The sequence below is a fragment of the Lissotriton vulgaris genome, chromosome 2_2 (genome assembly GCF_964263255.1).
Source record: "Lissotriton vulgaris chromosome 2_2, aLisVul1.2, whole genome shotgun sequence".
NCBI classification, from domain to species: Eukaryota; Metazoa; Chordata; class Amphibia; order Caudata; family Salamandridae; genus Lissotriton; species Lissotriton vulgaris.
The window spans coordinates 55037343-55052623 of record NC_141688.1 but is presented as its reverse complement, the minus strand read 5'-3'; the positions used below and the strand labels follow the sequence as shown (position 1 = coordinate 55052623).

The 15281-nt window shown below is 47.7% G+C and overlaps 1 protein-coding gene across 1 annotated transcript in view; it reads right to left on the bottom strand.

Moving 5' to 3' along the window:
* The window catches only part of CCDC33 (coiled-coil domain containing 33), a 1028600-nt gene that overhangs the window by 29390 nt on the left and 983929 nt on the right, over window positions 1-15281 (bottom strand). Inside the window, exon 21 of the mRNA XM_086959778.1 lies at window positions 13034-13150. Coding sequence (XP_086815904.1) covers window positions 13034-13150 — 117 coding nt within the window. The remainder of the gene's footprint in view (window positions 1-13033; window positions 13151-15281) is intronic.

Here is a 15281-nt window from a genome sequence, read left to right as displayed (position 1 = left end):
CGCTCCAGGCGTCGGGGTTTGGGCCCATGATGAGTACTTCTGTTTTGTTGGTGTTTAGTTGTAGGCAGCTGTTTTTCATCCATTTGGCGACTGCTTCCATGCCTTCTCGAAAGTTGCGTCTGGCGGTGTTGGGCTCGTTGGATAGGGAGAGGATGAGCTGGGTGTCGTCTGCGTATGACACGATGTTGAGTCTGTAGGTTCTGACGATGGGGGCAAGTGGAGCCATGTAGACGTTGAAGAGCGTTGGGCTGAGGGAGGAGCCCTGGGGGACTCCGCAGGTGGTAGGTGTGGGGTCTGAGAGGAAAGGGGGAGTCTGACCCATTGCGTCCTGCCTGAGAGGAAGGAGCAGATCCAGTCGAGGGCCTTGTCCTGGATTCCTGCGTCGTAGAATCTGCGTATTAGGGTGCGGTGGGAGACTGTGTCGAGCGCCGCTGATAGGTCTAGGAGGATGAGGGCTACTGTTTCTCCTTTGTCCAGTTGGGTGCGGATGTCGTCTGTTGCGGCGAGGAGGGCGGTTTCCGTACTGTGGTTTTTTCTGAAGCCGGATTGGGAGGAGTCGAGGATGTTGTGTTCTTCAATGAATGTGGCAAGTTAGCTGTTGATGGCTTTCTCGATGACTTTCGCTGGGAAAGGGAGCAGGGAGATGGGTCTGTAGTTTTTGAGGTTGGTGGGGTCCGCTGAGGGTTTTTTTAGGAGGGGGTTGACCTCGGCGTGTTTCCAGTCGTCGGGGAACGAGGCGGTCACCAGGGAGCGGTTGATGGTGTGGTGGAACATGGGTGCGATGGTGTCGGTGGCTCTGTTGAAGATGTGGTGGGGGCAGGGGTCCGTGGGGGCTCCTGAGTGGGTTGACTTCATTGTCTTCAGTGCGTCTTCGATGATGAGGGCTGTCCAGTCATCAATCGCTGGTTTCCGGGTGTTGGGGGTGGTTGGTGAGGGTTCAGTGTGTTGGTTGTCTTCGTCGAAGTTGTCGTAGATGCTCTTGATTTTGTGGTGGAAAAAGGTGCTGAGTTTGTCGCAGAGGTCTTGTGAGGGAGGGATGTCAGTAGACTCGCTGGTGGGTTGGGCGAACTCCTTGATGATGGTGAAGAGTTCCTTGCTGTTGTGTGCGTGGGTGGAGATTCTGTCTTCAATCGCTTTTTTCCTCGTTTCCCTGATGAGTTGATGGTGGGCGTTGGTGGCGGCTCTGAAGTTGTTGTGGGCTTCTGTGGATTTGGCGCAATGGCCGCCATTAAGTAGGGGTCGGGGAGGGCTGGACAGCTGGGAGGCGGGAGCGGGGAGAGGAGCTGGATTGGGCCGGTCGCGCTGGGGGGGGAGGGGCCGCGGGGGCAGCAGCGGCGAGGAAAGGTAAAGCGAGGAAAGAAGGGATAAAGAAAAAAGGGAAAATAAGCAGAAATAAGGCACAAAAAAGCAGAGATGCAGAAAAGGGCAGAAAGGTGAAAGATGGAAAGGGTAGAAAAACGAGTGAAAACGAGTGAAGGAGCAGTGGGAGAGAAAGGGAAAATGGGCAGAAATAAGGCACAAAAGAGCAGAGGTGCAGAAAGGTGAAAGATAGAAAGGGTAGAAAAACGAGTGAAGGAGCAGAGGGAGAGAAAGGGAAAATGGGCAGAAATAACGCACAAAAGAGCAGAGATGCAGAAAGGTGAAAGATAGAAAGGATAGAAAAACGAGTGAAGGAGCAGAGTGAGAGAAAGGAGACAGAGGTCCACTGGACCACCAGGGATGAGGCGCAGGGAAACCTGCGGGTGGAGGAGGGCCTCGATCACTAACACTCAAGAGTCCAGGGGCAGGGGCACCTCACTTAATGGTGGAGCTGCGAGGGTGGGAGAGCAATTTCACTGACAATGAGTCAGTGGTCTTGCTCACCTGTCCCCGCAGTGGCCGCCATTAAGTAGGGGTCGGGAGGGCTGGACAGCTGGGAGGCGGGAGCGGGGAGAGGAGCTGGATTGGGCCGGTCGCGCTGGGGGGGAGGGGCCGCGGGGGCAGCAGCGGCGAGGAAAGGTAAAGGGAGAAAAGAAGGGATAAAGAAAAAAGGGAAAATAAGCAGAAATAAGGCACAAAAGAACAGAGATGCTGAAAAGGGCAGAAAGGTGAAAGATGGAAAGGGAAGAAAAACGAGTGAAAACGAGTGAAGGAGCAGTGGGAGAGAAAGGGAAAATGGGCAGAAATAAGGCACAAAAGAGCAGAGGTGCAGAAAGGTGAAAGATAGAAAGGGTAAAAAAACGAGTGAAGGAGCAGAGGGAGAGAAAGGGAAAATGGGCAGAAATAACGCACAAAAGAGCAGAGATGCAGAAAGGTGAAAGATAGAAAGGATAGAAAAACGAGTGAAGGAGCAGAGTGAGAGAAAGGAGACAGAGGTCCACTGGACCACCAGGGATGAGGCGCAGGGAAACCTGCGGGTGGAGGAGGGCCTCGATCACTAACACTCAAGAGTCCAGGGGCAGGGGCACCTCACTTAATGGTGGAGCTGCGAGGGTGGGAGAGCAATTTCACTGACAATGAGTCAGTGGTCTTGCTCACCTGTCCCCGCAGTGGCCGCCATTAAGTAGGGGTCGGGAGGGCTGGACACCTGGGAGGCGGGAGCGGGGAGAGGAGCTGGATTGGGCCGGTCGCGCTGGGGGGGGGAGGGGCCGCGGGGCAGCAGCGGCGGGGAAAGGTAAAGGGAGGAAAGAAGGGATAAAGAAAAAAGGGAAAATAAACAGAAATAAGGCACAAAAGAGCAGAGATGCAGAAAAGGGCAGAAAGGTGAAAGATGGAAAGGGTAGAAAAACGAGTGAAAACGAGTGAAGGAGCAGAGGGAGAGAAAGGGAAAATGGGCAGAAATAAGGCACAAAAGAGCAGAGGTGCAGAAAGGTGAAAGATAGAAAGGGTAGAAAAACGAGTGAAGGAGCAGAGGGAGAGAAAGGGAAAATGGGCAGAAATAACGCACAAAAGAGCAGAGATGCAGAAAGGTGAAAGATAGAAAGGATAGAAAAACGAGTGAAGGAGCAGAGTGAGAGAAAGGAGACAGAGGTCCACTGGACCACCAGGGATGAGGCGCAGGGAAACCTGCGGGTGGAGGAGGGCCTCGATCACTAACACTCAAGAGTCCAGGGGCAGGGGCACCTCACTTAATGGTGGAGCTGCGAGGGTGGGAGAGCAGTTTCACTGACAATGAGTCAGTGGTCTTGCTCGCCTGTCCCCGCAGTGGCCGCCGTTAAGTAGGGGTCGGGGAGGGCTGGACAGCTGGGAGGAGTTTGCGAATGTGAATTTCAATGATACATATGGCCCCTGTTCTCCTGACTTGGACACCGACTTGAGATTGCTCTGAAATGGCGAGCAAATCGGAGGGGGACTAGCAGAAGCTGAAAACCACCAGAAGGGGTGGATATACCCAGTCCAATGTCATGGATTGATATGCCCAGGTTAAGGGGTCGTGTGGCGGACTTAGTAAATCGCAGGAGGAGGTGAAGGATTCCTCGGCTCCGGCAGCTGAACTGACGTTGCAGGACATTATGGCCGCCATTGACGGTACCAGGTCGTCCCTTTGTAAGCAGATGGAGACCCTGGCACATAAGTTGGACACAGTGGCTATTGATGTGAATCTGATTCGCACGGACCTCACAAAGACAAATGAGAAGGTCAAATCGTTAGATATTAAGACATCGAGTCTAACTGATGACGTCGACGAATTGCAGACAGAGGTTAGAAATCTGAGGGCCTCGAATGACACTCTTGTCCGTCGTCTTGAGGACTTTGAAGGAAGGGCCCGAAGGAACAATGTCCGTATAATTGGAGTTCCGGAAAAGGCGGAGGATCAAGCGGCCGATTTTTTTTACTGAAGACCTTATCATCAACCATCTAAAGCCCAAGGGACTGAGTAAGGTCTTTACTGTGGAACAAGCACACAGGGTTCCTGGTGGAAGACCAAAAGAGGGCGCCCCGCTGAGGCCTATTATAGCACGGATCTTTAACTTCCGCAACAGAGACGCTATCCTCCAGGCATCTCGAGCGGGTGGGCCCCTGAAGTTCGAGAACTCATCTATCAGCTTTTATGCGGACTTCACACAGGCAGTCCAAAAACAAAGACTCAGTTTTCTGGGGGTGAAGAGGAGACTTTGTAACATGGGTCTCAAATATGCCATGCTTTTTCCCGCCAAACTGAGGATTGAACACGATGAAAGGACCTATTTCTTCGATAAGCCCGAAGTGGTGGCCGATTGGTTGGACACTTTGCCGGCCCAGCAAGATCTGGAGAGACAACCTGGTGGGGCTGAAGGCGAACATATGGATCAGGAATGAATATCATATGCCCGGTCCCTGGGGTTGCTAGGGTATTTCCTATTGTGTGGGTTCTAATCTAATGTGTAGTTTCATGCAGATGGAATGGGGGGTTGTTGGGCTACAGGAGGGTCTCTCTCCACAGCTTGACTTTTTGTAGATGTGGGAGCGACTGGCACACTGCGAGTTGGGATGGCTCTATAGTCAGAAGCAGGGGTGCAAGGTGGGGGGTATTGTAACAAGTTGTTTGGGAAGGGGAGGTGGGGGTGTTGGTTTTCAGTTTCGTTTTTCGGTAAGGCGCTATATTGTATGACATTTTCATTGATGTGAATGACTTGGAGGGGGATGGGTTTTCATTCTGTTTTATGATGGGGGTAGGGGGTTGAGGTTGATGAGCTGGAATATGAATGGGTTCGGGGACAAGATTAAACGCGGGGTGGTGTTGCAACTCCTGAAACGACACTCTCTGAATGCGGTTTTACTTCAAGAAACCCACTTAGTGGGTAATATGTGTCATTCCATGAATAGAAAGGGATATCTTTTGGTGGCTCATGCGGGGTTCTCATCTGGGTCCCGGGGGGTTGGAATTCTCCTAAAAAACTCTTTTCCATTTGAAGTGGAGTCCTCGGTCCTTGATGAGAGAGGGCGCTATGTGGCTGTTTCTGGAAGGTGGGAGGGCCGTGTGCTTTCCCTTGTATCTGTTTATGTTCCTCCTGGCCTGCAGTCTACGAATTTTGCTGACCTGGGACGGGTTCTACTAGATCTCCCTGGGGGGTTTCTGATTCTGGGGGGTGATTTTAATGCAGTGGTATCTGGAGAGTTGGACAAGCACCCACCTCGGGTTCTCAAGGGTGCTCAGGGTTGGTTGCCTGACTTTATTGACATGTTGGGCCTAGTGGACGGCTGGAGGTTGCTACACGCTACTCAACAACAGTATACTTTTCATTCTGGTGCCCACAGTAGTCTCTCCAGGATAGACTATGTGTTAGTGCCAGCTGCACAGGCGTCCTATATTGCTGAGATCAGACATATGGCTCGGGGTATTTCCGATCACTCCCCACTTTGGTTTCGGTTTGAACTGGCACCGGGCTCTGGAGGGAGGATAGCTCCCATTAACCCTTGGTATCTCCTGAATCCCAAGACTCGCAGCTCACTAATTAAGGCTTTGGAACATTATTTCCAAGAGAATGAGTGGTCGGTCTCTTCCTCTGTATCGTTGTGGGAGCTTTTTAGACAGTGATTAGAGGTCAAGTTCTCTCTGTAATTGTTGGTGTTAACAAACAGAAGGAAGAGGATGCGGTGAGGATAGAAACGGAGATAGCTGATTTGAAATTGGAATTGGAGCAAGAGGTTACCCCCTCTAGATTGCATGTCCTGCACTTGAAGCAGTCGGATTACAGAACGTTGGTAACGGATGGTGCGAGGGCCCTTAGTCGGAAACAACAGGGGCGTATCTACGATGTTGGGGATAAGGCTGGCAAATTAATTGCATGGTTAGATAGAAAGGACAGAGCTAGTCGTGTGATACCCGAAATTGAGATGGAAGATGGGGCTCTGGTCACCGACCCGCAAGAGATAGTGGCATGCTTTGCTGAACATTTTTGCTTTGTGTACTCTTTCGTGTCAGATAGACCGGAGGAAGATTCATGCTTGCTTTTGCGAGATATCGTGCTCCTGTGTCTGTCCGAGACGGACAGGGACCTTCTGGATAGTAAGATCTCTGCTGATGAAGTAGCGTTGGCAGTGCGCTCTCTGAATTCAGGTAAAGCGATGGGTCCTAATGGTCTGCCGATTGAACTATATAAGCTTCGCCCAGATAGGATTGCTCCGTATTTGAGAGACATGTTCCTGGAGTCCCGGGATCGTGGTCTCCTCCCCCGTGATCAGAGATTGGCTTCGATAGTTGTAATTCATAAGGAAGGAAAACCAAAAAATAGGTGTGCCTGGCATCGGCCGATCTCACTGTTGAACTCTGAACCTAAGATTCTTGCTAAGTTGTTGGCTAATAGACTGATAAAGGTTATTAGCAATCTGGTTCACCCAGACCAGTCTGGCTTTATCCCACACAGAAATACGGCACTTAACCTTAGGCGCCTACATGGGGTTCTTGTGAGGGCCTCAACGCTATGTGAGCCAGCCATTTTGGCGTCATTGGACCGCACAATGGCGTTTGATACTGTTGAATGGCCGTATCTGTGGGCGGTGCTAGCTAAATTTGGTTTCGGTTCAGATTTCATTAGCTGGGTGCGCCTTCTTTATGCAGACCCTCTTGCCCAGATCGTGGTTAATGGTCACGTATCGGAGCTATTTTGTCTCGGGCGGGGTACTCATCAGGGTTGCCCGCTGTCTCCTCTTTTATTCGCGTTGGCTCTCGAGCCTCTCGCGGCTTGGATCCGCTGGGAGCCCTAGATGAGGGACATTAATTGGTCTCCGCAATTTGAGGATCATATTTCCTTATATGCGGATGACATCTTGCTGTATTTGACCTCCCCCAAGAAATCTTTAATGGTACTCTGTGATATTCTGGCCTCCTTCGTAAGAAACTCTGGTTTGGTCATTTATTGGGCGAAATCCTACTTGTATGTTCTCAGTGGCGAGATACCGATCCTGCCGCGTAACTGCCCTATCCAAATAGCACAAGAGGGATTCAAATATCTCGGAATTTATATTTCCATAGACACTGTGGTTCGATACGAGAGGAACCTTCTCCCTCCCTTGACTCGGTTAAAGCGAGATGTTGCGGTCTGGCGGAAACTCCGATTGTCCATGCTTGGGCGGCGGCCCTTTTTAAAATGATGTTGCTCCCTCGTTGGATATTGTCCCGGTTAGTTACTTTCGTTTGGTGGAGGATTTACAGAGGAAGTTGTTATGGGATGTCAGACCGCGTATTGCGCTAGCTAAATTAACGCTCCCGTGGTATGATGGGGGCATCGCTCTCCCTGATATTAAGAGATATTATTGGGCATCGCAGTTGGCAGCCATCAATCACGGTATGTACGGCCCTGTGTTAAATCCAGGTTTCGACATAGATATGTGGTTACTTCCTGGTGGTAATTATTATAGAGCGTTGTATTCTAAATCTGTGATGAAGGCTTTGACGGGGCCGACCAGGATAGCTGTGCGGGTCTGGCACGATGCTACCAGTTCGTTAGGGTGGAAGGACCATTTAACTTTGGCTACCCCACTTTTCGGATCTGACAAGTTCGGCAAACTGTGGAACACAAAGGGTTCGACAAGTGGGATCTTATTGGTATCTCCAAGGTGGGAGACATATGGGTGAAGGGACAGGTGAAATCATTTGCGGCCTTGCAGACCGAGTTGAATTGGGAGGGATGGAATACTTTCGTTATGCTCAGATTCGACATGCACTAACTTCCGTTTTCCCGGAGGGGGAAGAGATACCGGAATCTACCCCGTTAGAGGATCGTATCTTGGATGGCCATATGCCTGATAGTACCATATCCCTAGTGTATAAGAAATTGATTAATCATAGGGCGGACCTCTTACTGCAGCTACGTGATCAGTGGACCCGTGACGGCCTTGAGCTTGATGACGAAGACTGGCAGTCGGCGATCTCCTCTCCGAAGGAGGTCGCGATTCCAGCGCGACTTAGATTGGTTCAACTTAAAATATTGCATAGGGTATACGTCACGGGTCCCCGTTTAGTCCGGATGGAGCTATCTGATGAGGGTCTGTGTCGGAGGGGTTGCGGTCAGCTGGGGACGTTCCTCCATATCATCTGGGAATGTTTGACTATTGGTGTAGAGTCCATGCAGTAATGCAGGAGGTCACAGGCGTGGCCCTCTTACCGGAGGCCAGACGCTGTTTGCTGAATGTCTGGGAGCCTACTGATCATAATGTGGCACAAACCCAATGGGTGACTCTAGGGGCCATGATTGCCAAACGGAACATTGCGCAGTTGTTGGGGTCCCAAAGGCCTCCTACTCTTGACGTGTGGGTAGAAAACATGGACTGGTGTATGTTCCGGGAGAAAACGGTGTACTTGGCTCGGGGTCGCCCCCGGAAATGGAGCAAGATCTGGGGCCCTTGGAATAGATATAGAGGGGATATATGTGTACCACCAGTTACTGCGGTCCTTGATGGCCCACTTTCCCCCTGACCCCTTATTTTTATTGATTACTTTCGTTGTTCTTCTGTGTTCTCTTCCCCTTCTCCCCCCTTCAATATATTGTTTATTGTAACATTTGATGATATGATGCTCGACCCTCGTAAAGTCTTTGCATTCCTATGTTTTGTATATGCCTTGCTTTGTTTTTCAATAAAAAGAAATATTTAAAAAAAAGAATGGTGTTAAAGATTATCGCTGGTTTAGCAGCAGAAAACTGCCACTAAAGCATCGATAATGGGCATGATAATATGCCCTTGAGAATTCCAATAGAAGTCCATGTTCTGGTGTGAACATGGGCTTCTATGGAATTCTCCAGGGCATATTATCAAGCCCATTATCGCCGCTTTAGCTGCAGTTTTCTGCCGCTAAACCGGCAATCATTTTTACGCCGTTCTTGATAATATGCCCCAGAGAATGCAGAATTACAGTTTATCCTAGTCTGTATGGAGTTGGGAGCGTTTTGTTAGAGGTGTGGAAATCATGAATGGAAGTAGCATTTACTTCATGCACCCTTAGTGAGGCTGAAAGGTAATATGCTGTCATTCTAAAGGAGCTCCAGGAGTGTGTTTGGGCTAGGAACAATTCCGCAATTATGTGTTGGGTTCACGTTTCACAGTCAAGACTGATCACAAACCGTTGGTGGAAGTTTAATCGCCAGTTGGGGGGAGTTGCGCCATTTCACACATTGTCATGTTAATGTCTAGGCTTCAAGAGTTTAACTTCAAAGCTGAGCATGTACTTAGGGAAAAATAATATTACCGCAGATTGTTTATCAAGACTTCCATGAGACACTGAAGTTGTTGCTAGTATCGATGATGTCATTCCTAAAAATGTCAAGGCCATTGATGAGGAAATGTGGAAACTGGCGTTTAAAGAGGATCGGTTGTTGAAAAAAGTTTTAGTGTGCATCAATGAAGGTTGGCCTAGAAGACGGGAGGCTCCTCACCTACGAGCCTTCGACCAGATCTCCACGGAGACGTTTTTAGATACCCTGCAAACTGTAAAAAGTGGCTCGCCATCTGACCCTGCTCCCATCAGCAAGCTAAAACTGGTCGCCCCCAGTGTAGCTCAACCTTTCACCAATCACATAAATGCCTCCTTCAGAAAGGGTGCCGTCCCAGCCAACTGGAAGAAGGCTACCGTCAAAGCCCTCCTCAAAAAACCTCACCTGGACCCCACGGACCCCTCCAACTTCAGGCCCATTTCGCTCCTCCCAGGGATCAGAAAAGTGGCCGAACGAATAGCTAACCAGCAGCTATCCATCTACCTGGAGTCAAATCACTTACTCCGCGACTCCCAGACCGGCTTCAGACCGGGGCAAGGCGCCGACACCGCCCTTCTAGCAGTTGTCGAAGAGGCGAGAGCCATCATAGACGCAGGAGGATCAGTGGCAGTGATCCTCCTCGATCTTAGTGCCGCCTTCGACACGGTGGACCACGCCATCTTGGTCCACCGGCTGAGTCAAGTGGGAATCACCGACTCAGCCCTTGCTTGGATTAAATCCTTTCTTGAGGGTAGATCTTTTCAGGTGTCTGATGGTCTCTCCAAGTCCAAAGCCCTGACCATGCAGTGTGGGGTCCCCCAGGGCTCCTCCCTGAGCCCACACTTTTTAACGTTTATATGTCCCCCCTCGAAGACGTTATCACTCCTTTTGGCGTCAAGACAGTGATGTACGCTGACGACACCCAGCTGGTGGTGTCTATCAATCACTCAAAGACTAGCCTAGAAAATCTTGCCAGATGTCTCGAAGGTATCTTACAATGGATGTCTGACTCAAGACTCAAGCTTAACGGCGATAAATCGGAGATCCTTTTTCTAGGCAACCAGAACAAATTACCCACTAATCTTGCCTGGCCACCTTGCATGGGTACCTACCCAACTCCTAAAACCGAGGTCAAAAGCCTGGGTATCTGGCTTGACCAGGACCTTAATTTTAAAACCCAGGCCAGAAAAACCTCAGGGACCTGCTTCGGTTTGATTCGCATGGCCCGAAAGATCCTCCACCTGATTCCCTTCCAATCCAGAAAGTTACTGATGCAGGGACTGGTTAACTCAAGGTTAGACTACGGTAACGTTCTGTACCTGGGAGCCCCTGCATCAGTCATTCAGAAACTTCAGGTGGCCAAAACGCCGCAGCTAGAGTCCTCACAGGAACAAATGCACGGAGCTCGGCGAAACCAGCCCTCAAGAGCCTACACTGGCTCCCAGTGAAGGAGCGCATCACTTTCAAGAAGCTCTGCATATCGCACAAAATCTTGCATGACAAGGGCCCTCCAATACTTAGATCCCTGATGAAACCACACCAGTCTACCAAACATCTAAGATCTGATACTCTTGCCTTGGCTTCCATCCCAAGAATAAAAAGGCAAGATCTGGCGGTCGCATGTTTGCCTACAACGCGCCAAAGCTTTGGAACACCCTCCCACTAGCCATGAGGAGAGATCACAATCTACTCTCCTTCCGAAAACAATTAAAAACTTGGCTCTTCCCCTAAACCTCCCTGTTTCTGGCCTCCACTTGGAAAAAACTAGGTCCTCCCAGCGCTGGGATGCCCAAGGGTGGCTATGCGCTCAATAAATCCACTTACAATTACAATATAAATCCACTTACAATTCTGCAGAATTGTATTCCTATTAGTGAATTTCTGAGGAGCTGGAAGGGGAAGGAGGGAATTTATTCAAAGAGGCGATGTGCATACCCCGGGAGGGTCTAAGTGATCACATTTTGTTATTAGCTCATGAAGGACATTTAGTAATGTCATCCATAGAAAGGTTGATCAGGGCTAATTTTTGGTGGCCAGGTTTAGATAGACATGTGGACAGGTTAGTACGCAAATGTGGAGTATGTGCCAACAGTGAAAATATGCTTAAAGTTGTACCTGCTCCTTTGTGTCCTATTGGGTGGCCTAAAGTTCTCTTGCAGAAAATAGGCTTTGATATATCAGGTCCCTTCAATTTATTGCAACATGAGAATAGATTAGCCATGGTAGTTGTGGGTTATCACTGGAAGTGGCCTGGGGTAAAATGTATACCTGATGTTACTACTGCTTCTGTGATTGAGTTTCTTAAATAACTTTTTGTAAGAAAGGGTTATCCTGAGGTTCTTGTTACAGATAATGGAGTGCAATTAAACTCACAGGAAAATAGTAGTTTTCTTGAATTGTGTAATATACTTCACATTACCATCGCACTCTATAAACCTAGTGGTAATAGTCAAGTGGAATAGTACAACCGTGTGTTGAAGGAAAGCATTTTGTGGGCACGTGAATATGGAGGAGAAAGGAAAGATAAATTGAGAGAGAAACTGTGGTTGTATCACAACATGCCCCATACTACAACAGAGGTTAGACCCTTCAAGCTTCTCAAAGGGAGAGATACTGTTTCCAAGCTCTGTCCCTGGTGGTTCAAGAGAAAGCAGGCTGATGTAGTTGAACAAGTGTGTGTGGATGAGGTAGCGTTAAACGTGAAAAGAAAGCAGGATAAAATCAAACAAACTTATGATGCTAAATGGAAAACCAGAGTTCCGGATTTTAGTGTGGGAGACTTGGTCAGGAAATGCAAACGAGGATTTTTGCCCAAGAGTGAGTCACAAGTTTGGCAAAGCGATTAAAGTGGTCAAAGTCAAAAGGTACAGTGTAGTTGCACAAGATAGAAAAGTTTGGAATGTGTGGAGGGTGGCTAAGTGTAAGGATGCGGCAAGGGGCAAGTTGTGGGATAAGGACCACGTGAAAAAACCAGCTCAGAGTGTGAGCTCCGAGATTGAAAATAGTACTCGCATCAGGAGGGCTCCTGGCAGGTTTGTTGAGTATGTATAGTTCTCATTCAGTTTGCCTAATTATCTTTTGTTGTTTTGTGTTGTGTTGTTTTGTAAGGGGATAGATGTGTTACATGTAGTGTATATTTATATTTCCTATTTCCTTTAGGTTATTGTTTTTTTCCAGATGCCTTTGTCATACCAGTTACCTACCTGGGTTCAGGATCTAGACTGGGAGTTGGACTGCCTCCTGATAGCTGGTACTGTGCTGCCTCTGCAAATAAATCTTTGAAACTGTACTTGAATTGGATATTTTATTACAGTAATGCTAGTGAACACATTGTTCAAAAATTATAATCTAATTGTAAAGTGATCCTCATGAGAATGGTGGAGACATGTCACACTCTGAAATGCTTTAATTGTGGTGATGTTCCCTGTTGTTGATGAAGAGCATCTGACCATGGCCCCACTTATCTTTGGCTTACTGAGATTAAAGAGGTGTCTTACATAAACCATGGAGAGGTTTAAAAATGATGAGGTCGGCTTCACAGATCTTAGCATACATTTGGAATTGAATGTGACTCTCACTACTGGTAGTTGCAAAATACATCACATTCGGGATGTGGTAGTTTACCGTCGTGTTGGTGATGGTGTCTTCCACCTACCATGGTGCAACTGTGCCTGAAAGTATATTTCTAAATCCCTTCAAAGAAGTTGCAAAGAAGGAGGTGCCTTGCTGGTCATGTAGTTATTACAACAATGGAGATGCATCACTAGCTACACTCATTAGTCTAAATGAGGCAGGTGTCTCTCAATGACAAAAGGACAGGCATTTTTCTGTGGATCCTGGTAATGATTACATGCCAGTTATAAATAAACATTTTCTTTACTCACCAAGGGGTAGTCGTGCAGGATCATAGTTGAGGTGCGAGCGAATCCGTGATCTTGTTCTGCAAGCTTTGTCAATAGATCCTGTTTCTCTCGCCCCCACTTTCTTGCTGCTTCTTCCAGCTTCAGGAAACCAAGGATAAAGATGTGAGTAGGAGTAAAAGAAAACTTTCTGCATGGGAGAACATCAAACGATTCTATATACATGAAGGCTAAGAAGGAAACTAAAAAAGGATAGAAAAGAAAAGGTACAGAATAGTGGGAAGGTGAAATATTCAAGCTGAGAGGGTTAGTGAGGAGGCTTTCATATTTACTATTGTAACTTCAGTCCAACATACATTGGAGAAAATGCTTGCATAGTGAGGACTAAGGGACATATTATCAAGAAAGGGCGATACATTATCGCCGCTTTTATCTGCACGAAACTGGGCTTCTATGGGAATTCACAAGGGCATATTATCAAGCCCATTATCGCCGCTTTAGCGGCAGTTTCCTGCCGATAAAAGCGGCGATAATGTATCGCCCTTTCTTGATAATATGGCCCAAGGTGTACTAGTTAACTCCAGTCTGACAAATATTATGGAACGTGCATACATTTGGGGGAATCAACGTCAACCAAAGTCAATGCTCCTCTCCAAAGAAGTCTACTTATCATTCCACACCCCTCATATAACTCTCTCCATTCAGTAGCTTTAGATGCTTGTAATATAAAATTCCTAACCCCTTATTCCAACAACACAAGGTTGGGGAAAACACATCTCCATATCTTGCAGCAAAAAAGTTCATTGGCCAATAACCAATGTGCCTATGAGAAACCAACACCAATCTCCTTCTAGAGGACAATAATTCATCAATCTCTAAATGCCATAATACAGAGATCACCAAAATTGCCACCATCCTAGACCACAGGAAGATGGCTCTAAACCATAACAAGAGGTTTCTACTCAGCTACAGAAAACCATCCCTCAGCTCCCCCAAACAACCTGATGCCATCCTCCCTCAGTTACCTGCTCCACAATTGCATATCTGCGTGAAACATAGGCTAGAGGTAGAAGAGCTGATTATGCATTACAAATTATACCTCCTATTTCTAATGGACACCTGGTTCAATGATGCCTTTAAACCGGTGCAGGATGTGATTGTTCCACCAGACTACTCAATCGTTCGTCAAGACTGAAATGCGAAAACCGACTAAGGTGTAGCTACTGTGCAAGGAGACTCCATTCACTAGACCAGTCTAAATTATGATATGTTCTTGACATTTTCATGCCTGAAATTCAAGCAGAAGCAACCTACATGAAAAATAATACCTTATTTATAAACAACCCTCCCATCTCCTTTTACCCCGGGGGCCAACCATAGTTTTGCTGAACTTACTGTGGGGATATAGACCTCCTCATGCAAAAATATTGTTCAAAAACTTGAACTTACATTGGGGAGAAAAAGCGTCTCTTTTGTCAAACAGTTCAGTCGTGTACCACTCCTCTCTCCCTACTCATCAGAAAGATGCTAATCTCCGCCACCTAATTGCAGCAAAGAGTTGGTTAGGGCCAATACTCAAGCGCCAATCACCAACCCGGACCACTAAACAACCATTACCACAAATCTTTTATCCTGCATACCATTACCCCGCATACCTTGACAACACAAATACCATTACTCCGCAATGCCATTACAACACATGGCATTACATTTTATATGCTTTTACCACGCATGATTTTATAACGAAATTCGCTGTAAATGCATGAATGGTAAAAGCATGTTTTTTAAATGTAAGTATAAGATAAGTATAGGGTTTGGGGTTTGGGTGTTGGGGTATATGTTATGGGGGTTCAGGGGTGATTTTAGGGTTATGTGTATGTTTGGATTCTGGGGTGCTGGGGTATTTTCAGGGTGTGTTTAGGTTTTGGGGTGCTGGGGTAATTTTATGGGTCAGGGTGGGTTAGGATTTTGGGGTGTATGGGGTAATTTTAGGGTTCAGGGTGCGTTTTGGTTTTGGGGTACTCTGGTATTTTTAGGGGTCAGAGTGGGTTAGGGTGTTGGGGTGTAGGGGGTATTTTTAGGGTTTATGGTGCGTTTAAGGTTTTGGGGTGCAGGGCTATTTTTGAGGTTCAGGGTGCGTTTAGGTTTAGGGGTACTGGGGTAATTTTAGGGATCAGAATGGGTTAAGCTTTTGTGGTGTAGGGGTATTTTTAGGGTTCAGGATGCGTTTAAGGTTTTTGGGTGCAGGGGTATTTTTGGGGTTCGGGGTGCA